Genomic DNA, 11,491 nt, shown 5'->3' with positions numbered 1-11,491 from the left:
CAACAACTGATTTTCAATGTCATCTAAAATATGATAAATGTGAGAGGGAACTCTCACATTTATCATACCTATCCGATCCTTTTCCAATAAATGGAAAACATTCTTCAACCAAATAGCCAATCATCTATGATGGCAGTTATATAAGCTCTGAAAATAGTGAATATTAAATTTAATGAAACATTTAGTGATCCATGATATTTTATGGATGCTGTAGTTTGCCACTGGAAAGTAATTAATACATTTTTAGGCTGAATAACAACTAATTATGGCAGTGGAAAAGGTACTCGTAGCAACAGCTGCACTGTATCCTATTTAGTTTTTACATATTATCTTTTTCTGGATTGTAAATGCTTTATTTTTTACTTTGAGTGTTTTACTTTAAATGCTTCACCCAACATATTTTTCTAACATGCTATTAGTATTAATATTTTAAAAAAACGTTCTAACATATTGAAAACAAGCCATCTGTTACGGTGTTTACCTTAACTGATAAAATGTCATGTAGCACCATGTGATAACAAAAGATCTTTTTGATTAAAAAACAAACAAAAGCCTTCCACTCCCGTCCACTCAGTGATGTCAATGACATGTTTGCTACTTCGCTCTAAGTGACCTGAGAAGCGGCTGCCGTCAAGTCAATGACGTTGAAGCTATTAGGTCACAGCAAATGACACCAATGTTCCTCAACCATCTGGAGTGAAAGTGGGCGTAAATGTGACCTTCTCTTGCTTTGAAATTGTTTCCAAATGCAAACACTGAGTCATTTGTTCCCTCACTCTAAAAAGACATTCCTTTGAATTCCAGCATGTTAAATGGTGCATGGAGACAAACAAATGTCACTATCTCATACTTGTGTTACTAGATGAACAAGAGAAGGAAAATGTATTAAGATTAAATACAAATGAGGAGTAATAATGCATATTTTGTGATATAGTGTTTTGGCCAATGATTCCAAATTGTAACCATGAATTGAAAGAATCCATTATCAAAAACGTAATGAATATGTAATCCATCTATTTCCATCCACAAATAAATAAAGAAAACTATGAATCTTGATTTCCCTCAGCATATTATTCCTCCACATTTTCCACTCAGAGAACTATCACTGGAGCAATAAACCTCAGAGGAACAGTCCTTCACGCTCGCTCATCCATATCTGCCACCGTGATCAATACATCCCAATGGAGCTCGATGCAAATAAGCGCAATAATGTCCACAAACACAAACTGTTTCTTTTTGGCTCGCAGATTAATCCCAGATATCGACTGCTCGCGGTCATAAATAACACTCTGCCTCGTGTGCTTATGTAACAGCTGACGAAGAGCTGAATTAAAAACCTAGGATGTCATAATAATAAATAAAAGTATCACACTGATTTAATCATATTTAGACATTTTTGGCTCAGCATCTCAAAACATCTGGGAGTCCTGATATAGCAGGTATGAGAAGCAGCCTCTTCTTGAATGCCACCTTGAATTCGATAAGTCATACATGGCCAGGTGCAGACAGTTGTCAGCATGTATGGAAACACTCTTGCTGTCAAGCGCTCTCTGTAGCCTTCTTAACAGGATTATTCTGCATCCGACACTGCACTTACTAATTGTTTAGGCAGCTATATTCGGCTTCTACAACTCTCTAATTGCGTTAAAATGGCGATTTGTTGAGAGGTTGATGCGCTTTAAGGTCGTCTCCTGTTTTAGAAGGACGTGTCCTTCTAGGTTTGTATCTACACACGTGCTAGAAAGCTATTTCCACTGATTCTGTTACAGATTAGCTTCACACATTGGAGGATAGACTCCAACTCGGAATAGCATCAAACAGTAAAGAAAAAAGAAAAAGTGGATTACAAAGTATTAAATGTATTTTGGCTCCATTGAATGCACATTTGTTTTCCCCAGGTCAGATCTCAATCCTGAACAATAACAGATGAAGTGATTTCTTGTGACTTATGAAGTTATAATGCAGGTTTATGAAGCAATATACAAACTATATATTAAATGCTGTATACTGTGAAAATGATCTGGAAACAACTGGTATTCAATCATGTCTTTTATTGTATTTGTCACAATGTATAATGAGAAAAGATTTAATTTGCTCATTTTATACAATCATTAATCTGTCTTAACCTGCTCCTTTACATAGAGGCTTTACATAATTAACACTGATCGCCATAAATATACCGGAGATTTATTAGTGAATTTTGTGTTTATTAAACCTAATAGTCTTTGCTGCCTTTGGCTTGTGCATCTGACCATGAGACGGCTTATCACTTGGTGGTGTTGAGGAGAAACAGAGGGAAGGAGAAGGAGAGGTGCAGAATACATGCTTTTTTTTTCCCATTTTCCATAAAATTTAACTCACAATGTGCACTTCTATAGACTCAATTAGGCTTTGCATTCATCTGAATTAAAAACACTGTACCGTAATAAAACCCTGGCATATGCCTTATAAACATAAAAAAAGAAAATTACCACATTTTTCCATGTAATGCGGCTGCACGTTTACAGCATGTACCATAACAAACTCATTAAAACGCCTCTCGATTCGGATGCAGTAGAACTGTAAAGTTAAACAGAGCAGAAATCTCATTAAAGAGATGCACAGATGCAAAGAGACCAAACTCATGAGGGTGTAACAAATGATCAAGTGACCTTCATGGCCTCTGGACGCCCCAGTGTCTCTGCTCTACCCGTTGATTCAATTTCACTGCAGCGCAGGGTTGATAAAATAATTGTTTCCCCAGTGTTTGTGCATCATTCATTTTTTATTTTTACTTGAATGCACAAAGCATTTCTCGTGCAGGGATTTGGCTTGAAAGGAGGAGGCAGAGGGGATCTTTTACCAATGACAACGTCAAGATGACCTTTTCTTTTACAACAGTGTGCTTTTACTGTGTGTTTATTTAAATGGTCACACCATCGGGTTGGTGAAAGCATCCTTATTTAGACCTTTGTCTCACCCCTAATGACAGCTGTAAATTACATAATACATGCCTCAGTGCACTGATTGGGGCCTTTACGCAGATAACCAGGATACTCCTCCCTTTTTTTGACCTAGGTACAACATATAAAATAGTCCTCTCAGAGTATTCTTCTGTTAGGGTGCACAGCAGTGACGTTGTGGTGTCTTCCCAAGAAAAAAAAGCACCCAAGCTTGATTTTCTGACTAAGGATGGCCTATATCTTCTGCATTTTGGCCCTTCTGTGTTCTGTATCATGTGCAGCGAAAAACCTGGAAATTGAGCAGGAAATTAGCGACGTGCAACGGCTGCAAGACTCGTTGTCATGGCTCAAGAGATTGCAAGAAAAGCAGGTAAGATGTCTTCATTTTCTTCAATACCTTTCTGCATGCATGTTCCTAATACTGAGCACAGCACAAAATCCTCCCATTGATTGAAAGCAGTCTCCAGGTCACAGCTATGATTATGTTCCATACATCTGGATGTGATGGTCTATAGATTTTTTTAAATGTAAAGTTTGTTCATATTTGTACACATATATCTTATTTTGCTTCATCTGTTTAAAGTATTTTTTCTGGTTCTCTCAGAGATACTGAACCAGTCTTTCTCTCATTGATTTTCCTCTGAGCTGTCCCTCCAGGAATGTGCAGATCAAACAGAGTACTTACACAACATTTACTTTCATGGCAACAATCCAATGTTAAAAGCGAAATGTAAACTTTGGTATATGAAACGTACATACATATTGAGGTAATGTTTTTAGATGTTTCCAGTCTGTTCCCTTACAATTTTTCACATTATTTTTAATATTTTGTTCCATAGGAATATACAAAGACTCGGACATTTGCAGATATGATCTCTGAATATTTCAAAGCTGAAAATGGAAATACCCTCCAGTGGCCCGAAGATACCGAGCAACAGCAGAAGGTTCGACGCGCCTTCGGTAGAGGCAATGCAAGTCGCAGATACGGCTGTAGAGTCTTCTACTGGAAATCCTGGGCTTCCTGCTAACTTTGCTCTCCCTCAGGTGCCGGACTGAATGCCAAACCATTTCAAGTCTCTTGTTCTCTTCTCATGCTTTCATCGATTACTAATTTAAGGACCCACACAATCGGAAAGCTTCTGCAGAACCCTGCATGTCCTGTTCGTCAAAGAGATGGTTAAACAATCGCTGCTGAGGGCTGTGTAAGGGAAAAATTGATCATGATTGACTCTTATACAATGTAACCTTGATCATGCTATATCCTGTACAACTGAATGAATCTTTGCCTGATTGCTTTAACTAAGGCATTGTTGCCTCAATCTCATCAGAAGATCCTGACCTTTGACTTTGTAACAACCCCAACCAGAGTGGGAGGGATAAGCCAAATGTCATTCTAGAAATTGCCACGACAGCTGAACCACTGAGCTCCATCACCAATTGTGCTCCACTGTCCTGTGGTTTCTACGAAGTCAAACACATGAACCAACATTCATTCATTTATTCCTTATAGCATTCAGTTACGTTCTGGCTCCCTTTAATAAGTACTTTTATACTTTGTCACATTTTTTCGCTCCAGCAGAGGAGGCTGTTCTTCCCTTTGACAAATCCACATAGACTTTAAATGTAATAGAAACCCGCAGTGTGTTTGATCTTTCCCAATAATCGTCATGGTCTACCTGCAAAGTAATAAACAAGAATCTTGACAGACATCCATTCATCATTTTCAGTATGTGTCGAATGTTCCTTCAATTGTTACACCATTGATTAAAGCATATTTTTCCCAACGTAAGTGCTTTGGAAAAAGATGTGTGTGGCATCAAGGCATGCATCTATGACTCGTGTATTGCTTTTGCACGTTTTCACATACATGCTTATGTGTGCACATCTGCATAATAACTGCAGTGATGACCGTGTGTTTAGGTGGCTCTGCATTAATGCATGTCTTAGAGGCATTTCTGAGGAAAACTCCACTGAATGTGGATATTAAAAATGCATTGATGTCCACTGTGTGTGTGCAGTATTGTGCATGCATGTAGAACTGTGGAACTCTTGCACGGATAACCTACAACAAGACAGAAAAGAAAAGAGAGAAATAGGTTGGATGTAGTGTGCAGGGAAGGAGGGCTAGATTGAGGAGAAATGGATGGAGATGTGCAGAGGGACCGGAGATTAGAAAACTGAGAAAGAACAAGGACGGAGAAATAAGAGAGGTGGAAGAGGAGGAGAAAGGGGATGATTAAAGAAGCAGTGTTGGATCATAACTGCAGTCAAGGCTTGGCTTAGTATCCTTTTCTGTCCCTGGGCTATTCGGATTCAAGAGAACAGCTTCCCTCTGTGTCAGGAAGCACTGCCAGCACATTAACATGCTCATACTGCAGAGCTTCTTCCATAAAGTGACGGTGAGCGTGTGTGAGCGTGAGAAATACAGCCTGTGTGAGTGGACGTGTGGGCATGTGGCTGGGAGAGTGGGTGCATGTGTGCACTGTGCATGAACTTTTATGTGTCTTGTGTCTCTTTGGTATCGGCGTGTTCGCTCGCAGTATCCCTTGCGGTACTCATCTGCAAACAGGAGAAGCCAGGAGCAACAAATCACAGAGAGCAGGGGGGAAGAGAGAAAGTAAAGTGATCCGTCTCTGTCGTCTCGGGACGACGGACCGTCTCGCAAGGTGCCGCAGCGGAGACCAGAAGGTTTGATGTCAGCCTCTTTAACCATCAAAGCCCGTTTCATTCAAACGTGTATAATCTTTTCCCGAGTATAGCTCCTATTACCCCCCCCCCCTCCCTCCCCTTCTTCTGGAAATAAACACAGCAGAACCAATTTACCCAATACATGCCAACTCGGAACAGTTCATTTCAATGTAAAAGACACAGATAAAACACAGAGAGCCGCCTGGATCAAAGCGGCATCACTGAGCCTTAATTGAGCTGAGACCAATTATTTTTAATGAGTAGAGCTGAACGCCCCACTTCTGGGTAGGAGTTCCCTCGTTCTCTCCCTGGGACGACGAGAGAAGAGAAACAAGTGGAGTCCCAGTGGCTCAGGCCCGTACCTAAAAAACAACAGGCCAAAAAAAAGAGGCAGGCAGAGAGGGAGGGAGGATGCCCGAGACAAAGGATCAACAATATTTTCACTTCGTATGCTCATGAGTCTGCAAAAGACAAAGTCATTCACAGGCTCGTTTATAATTACAGTACAGGCCAGAAATAGGTGTCAGTGTTGTTGATGCAGCTAAATGCAAACACTTTTTTTGAGGGTAGCTTAATAACAATACATGCAGTTTGAACACAATTAAAAAGCTACTGGCTACATAAAGGAAACTTAAATGAGTCAAAGCCACAATTACAAACATGTATTCAAATCAAACCGACACTGATTCTCATGTTATATCAAATGTATTGAGGATTCAAAGGTCTTTAATTGTGAAGCTGAGATTTACTTTATTAGGCCCTATTGAATTTCGAATGATTATTCTTATTTTTAAGGCAAAAGAAGGGGCTTTTTGAGGGCTTAATACTGCTCAAATACTTAACAAACTTTGCAGAAAATTAGAAAGTGGTGAAATGTACGTATTCTGGAGTATTTTGAAATGGCCGTGGCTAAATGGCTCAACAGCGCCACCTAGAACACAGCCTCAAGGTTTCCCTTTGAACGTTCTTCACAAAAATCGGTTCACAGGTGTATGATGACCAGACAAGCAAAAAAGTCTCATGAAGCATTATGAAAAACGCAACAGGAAGCTCGCCATTTTGGATTTAGTGGCCATTTTGGCAACTTTCTGGACGGACAGACAGACAGGCGGACGGACGAAACTGAATTTCTTACACTAGATCCAGATTTTTCATACTCATACATTTTAGTTCATTAAACATGACAATATCTATGACTATAATCTGAGAAATCCATGGAAATGTTGAAAAACACCCTCTATCTCAATCCCTATTCCTGGATACGCTTCCAGATCCATACCAAAATCGAATAGGTTCTTATTTGGGTGAGGTCAAAGCCCTCCACAATATTAAATGGAAATTGGCTTCTTCTCTTTTTTTTCACAATCCTGCCAACAACAACAAACAAAAAACAACTCTCCATGTGGAGGTGAAAAAAAGATCTCAAAAGGGTTAAACATTTTGAAAACTCTAATTTTGGTAAATTCCCTTTTCATCATGCAAATTGCATTTACGTTATTTGTTATTGCTTTTGAATAAAACATCTGAGTGATGTCACTCTGTAAGGTAATAATAGTTTGACTCAGTACATTTACTCTCCAGGGGAGATTTGAATAGTGGTATTGAGTCCAAGGTTGCCTGAGAAAAAGGGGGAAGGTGGTAGCGGAGAACAGGTGGAGATGAGGAGAGAAGCAAAGGCCAGAGGTGGAGATGTAGATGGAGAGAAAAGGAGGAGAAAGTGGCCTTCAAGCTGTTTCGAGGCCTTGCCCTCCTGAAGTGTTTCTAAACAGATGAGCCTTACTGACTCCCATGGGTGTCCAAACTGCTGACCTTGACTTGATTCTGTTCTTCGTGAAAAAGTTAATTACAGAGGCGGATGCAGTGAGCAGCAGAGCATATTGATTGGGATAAAGTGTGAGTTTTTGCTCTGTGATTTTGTGGTTGAACACACATTTGGATATCAAAACATTTTGCAATATATTTGCTGCTGTGTATTTCTGATATATTTTGCTCCAGAACACGTGATAACACCTCTGTAAGGTTTGTCCAGACACATATGGCATGGCACCAAGGGTAAAGTCAGTGAGTCCACCTCTTTGGTTCAGACTGAAATATGAATGAGCTTCAAGACATTCATGGTCCCCAGATGATGAATACCACTGATTGACTCATCCTGAAGATAAAACATACACAGTTTAGTGATCCCATCACTTTTCCTTCAGGGTCCAGAGTCTATATTCAGACTTATTCTAAGAAGTATATTTGTAGTTTCAATAATATCAACCCTACAGACTTTGGAGAGACCTTACTTTTGCTCCAACGCCATCATGACTGCCACATTTGTCAGTAACCATTATCATTGCCAGGGAGGTTATGTTTTCACCCCTATCCGTTTTTTTGCCGGTCAGTGTGTATATTTTTTGGTCAAAATATCATGAAACTTAGTGGAAGGATGTTTTATGAGTCAGAGAAGAACTCATTCGATTTTGGTGCCGATCAGGGAGAGGAACCAAAAATTTGTTATCACTTAGGGGGCATTCTTCGATTTTTCACTGATTCTCAGGAAAAAATTCCTGGGTCATGATGAAAAAAATCTGGTATATTTAGGAGACTACTTCTATAATTGTGTGCTATTTGGTGCGGCTTGATTAGCTCTAATGGGAGATATGTGCTCTACTTCCATGCTATTTCTCTTTTTAGCTCATCAACTACACATTTTTGTCCCTATGGATTGCAGTGCTGCTCACAGCTCAGCTGTTTACTGCAACTTAGGAAAACAGCACAATAAAAAAGACAAGAGAACAAAGTACCCCTCCTCCAACTCTTCTGTTCTCCGTGCTGCAGCCATCGCACAGGAGAGAGAACATAAGCCACGTCCTGAAAGTCAGTGGAGCCTTCCTCCTCCTCCTCCTCTTCCTCCTCCTCATTCTCCTTGCAGACGCCACGGAAGGTCTGTTTCCATGACAACGGGAGAATTAAGGGCGAAGACGCGCCATCCCCAAAATGACAACGGATTTAGGGGCCGGCGAGACGATAACTCAGCCCCGGTGAATTGATAAACACATTGGATTTTCTGAATCTGACTGAAGCGCATTAAAAAGCACCGACACTGATGGATTTAGTTTCTCTGCTTATCCTGCTGTTTCTCTTGTTGATGCAAGGAGAGACGCAAATAAAGAGGATCAAATACACACACTCAAGTCAGGCACAATCCACGATACTGAATCAAATCACTGGGTGCATGTGAAAGTTTTTGATAACATAGTTTTTATTCTTAAACAATCACTAACTTCATTCAGATTTTTATTATCAATGCATATTTTTTATTTCATCTCACAATTCATAATGCATATATGAGCTTGTTCCGATGCAGTGAAATCCTCTGCAAACATAAAAGTAACAAATGATACTTGATACCACATACAACCGAAACCTTGGCTCACCCTGTCATACATCGATGAACCCACCAAAAGTGCTCTGCGCTACTGCTCACCTGTTTTCACCTCCTTTCTTTTACTCATCTCCTCCTCAAGTCCTCTCGTTCAACAGTTGACACCGAGTACATCCAATTTCATGCATTGCTTTGAGTCCACATGTATCTCATTTGCACCAATATAAACCTCTATAAAAAACATTCTGATATACGCTGGTCTTGCCTGTCGACTTTCAGAGTCAAATATACTGTGTATCTCCGTGATACTGTAGGTGCTGTGGAAGTTGAACTAATCTAGCTCTTGCAGGTTATTTGCACCAGCGATGGATCCGGGCCCAAGATGGAAGACTCTCCCAGATCCATGATGATATATCACTGCGCTTTGCTCTGTGCGGCTGAATGTGTGCTATTGAGTTTACATACCACCAACCCAGCACAACATTTCCAAACACTAAAAAGGGAGATGTGGGAGCTCTCACTGCAAATACTGATTAAAATGTTGCATTAAAAAGTGTTGTACCTACTCTCCCAAGATTTGGAACATTGTCCTCCCTGCTCTCATCTCAAAATCAAAGCTTACATCAACTTTTACAATCATGCAATGGTCATGCTTTGTCAGGCCTCCTCTTGTCCCTTTATCAAACGACCTAACCTGGCTAAGCTTAGCTGTACACCATCTTTAAAATAACAAAAACACCATCGACCCCAATCCTGACCTCTTTAAACACCAAGCAGTGGCCAGGCTTTGTGCGATGGGTGCTGGAAGACAGGCTGTTAGCCTTTGCTCATCTCGCCCCATTCACAGAACGATAGGAGGACTTCCTGAGTTAGATGAACTAATCTGGGGATTAGGAATGAGTTATGAGAGTGTACACATCGTGTGCGGTGTACTGGTCAATCCACCTACTCGTACACAGACCTGACTTTCCACAATGGAGCAAATGGCTCCTTTCAAGGGTCACAAAACCAGGACCATGTCCGAGAGAACAAACAGCTCTCACTGGGATGGAAACACACACTTCCTCGAACCTGGTTAACTCCAGATATACTGGATCCTCATTAAAGCGCTCTGCTTCTGTTGTGACGGGAAAGTCTCTGTGATAGAGACAATGTCAACAGGTCAAGTCAGCGGATGATTAAACAGTCAGGCAGTCAGACCTGTGCTGAGGAACCTCTCATGCTTTCACAATAAAAGTAACCGAAATCACAGACATGTCTTGGAAAAACAGCTTCCATTCAAAAGACGTCCTCTTTTTACAAGGATTATTTCACAATTTGTCCGTAGAGATCAAAAGCATGAATGCTGTCATGTAGGTAGACTTGAGGAGTTGTGGTTATAACCTAGATTATCAGTGGAAAGAAAAGGGGTCTGTGTTTCTTGAGGTGCAAATGTGATGTGACCTTTTTCTGGCCATGGCTCATAGTGCTGATGCTGGTCTTTCTCTTCCTCTCAGGTTTTGGAGAGAATAGTAGACGAGTGTGAACATCTCTTTACCTAAAACCTAGTAACCCTTGCAAAGTTTACTGAAACAGTTTAAAACAGTTTTACCCTTGATTCAGACTTTTACCTCCTCAAACCACTTTCTTCATCAGTCTTCTCTGCCAACAATCAGAGCGATGTGTTGTCAGCTTATTAGCGTATTATACTCAACCGCTTGCTATCATATTGCTTTTTATCAGTCCTGTCCCGTCATAGCAGGACAACGTAGGGGAGTTTATGTTCGAGTATTTCAAACAGCCCTGTCTGTCCATTTAGTCTCATTAGTCTAACGTACAGTACACACCTGAGTATTATATCCCACCCTAAGCACTCTGTCTCAGTTCAACACAGAGAACTATCAAATACATTCAGTCTTACCCTCACACCAGAGCAGATAGTGCGACAATACATTGGAGATCAAGCTGTGAGAGAAAACAAAATAAAGGAGTAATAACAATCAAATCTAAACTTTCTCTGATCTCAAAAACAAAGGAAAAACCTGATGATGATATAGATATTATTGACGGCAATAACACAATAAAGCATATGAGAGTGCAATAGCATTTAGATTAAAAAAAACTCACCTTATGAAAATTGAACATGTATTAAAGCTTGTTTTTCACAGCATAAATTGGAAATGATAGATATTTGTATTTGTGTGAAGAGAGACCACCATTCTTTGTTTATCACAGCTTTTTTTCTTTTTTTGCATAAAATGTTGGTCAAGTCCTGATTGAAAATATTCTTTTTTTCATATATATATATATCCTCTGGTTTCATATTAATTCATCTAAAAGTATTTCACAGGCAAGAGTTCAGTTTTTTTGTCTTTTCGGGTGTACAGTAATACGTAGCTCCCGTCTTCAGAGGGGATGGTGGTATGTATCTTGGTGGGGGGGCGGCGAGGTTTCTGATGACCCCCGCCCCTTGAGTCAGGATGAGGCCACTCCCCCATCCCCGCTGGAAGCC

At 40.2% G+C, this 11,491-nt stretch overlaps 1 protein-coding gene across 1 annotated transcript; it reads left to right on the top strand.

The window, feature by feature from the left end:
• Positions 1-3,171: 3,171 nt before the first annotated feature.
• Positions 3,172-3,970, top strand: LOC133017498 (somatostatin-1A-like). The gene is made up of 2 exons (XM_061083607.1): positions 3,172-3,312; positions 3,782-3,970. The coding sequence occupies exons 1-2, from the start codon at positions 3,172-3,174 to the stop codon at positions 3,968-3,970; spliced, it is 330 nt and encodes a 109-aa protein (XP_060939590.1).
• The last annotated feature ends 7,521 nt before the right edge of the window (positions 3,971-11,491 follow it).

The sequence above is a fragment of the Limanda limanda genome, chromosome 13, assembly GCF_963576545.1.
Source record: "Limanda limanda chromosome 13, fLimLim1.1, whole genome shotgun sequence".
NCBI lineage: Eukaryota > Metazoa > Chordata > Actinopteri > Pleuronectiformes > Pleuronectidae > Limanda > Limanda limanda.
Note: the sequence above shows the minus strand (reverse complement) of the source record. Positions and strands in the feature narration are given on the sequence as shown.

What these genes read in the sequence shown, in the direction of transcription:
- LOC133017498 (XM_061083607.1), top strand. Translation starts at nt 3,172, where the DNA reads ATGGCCTATATCTTCTGCATTTTGGCCCTTCTGTGTTCTGTATCATGT. An exon ending in AGAGATTGCAAGAAAAGCAG is followed by an intron (nt 3,313 to 3,781) that starts GTAAGATGTCTT and finishes TTTGTTCCATAG; the next exon opens with GAATATACAAAGACTCGGAC.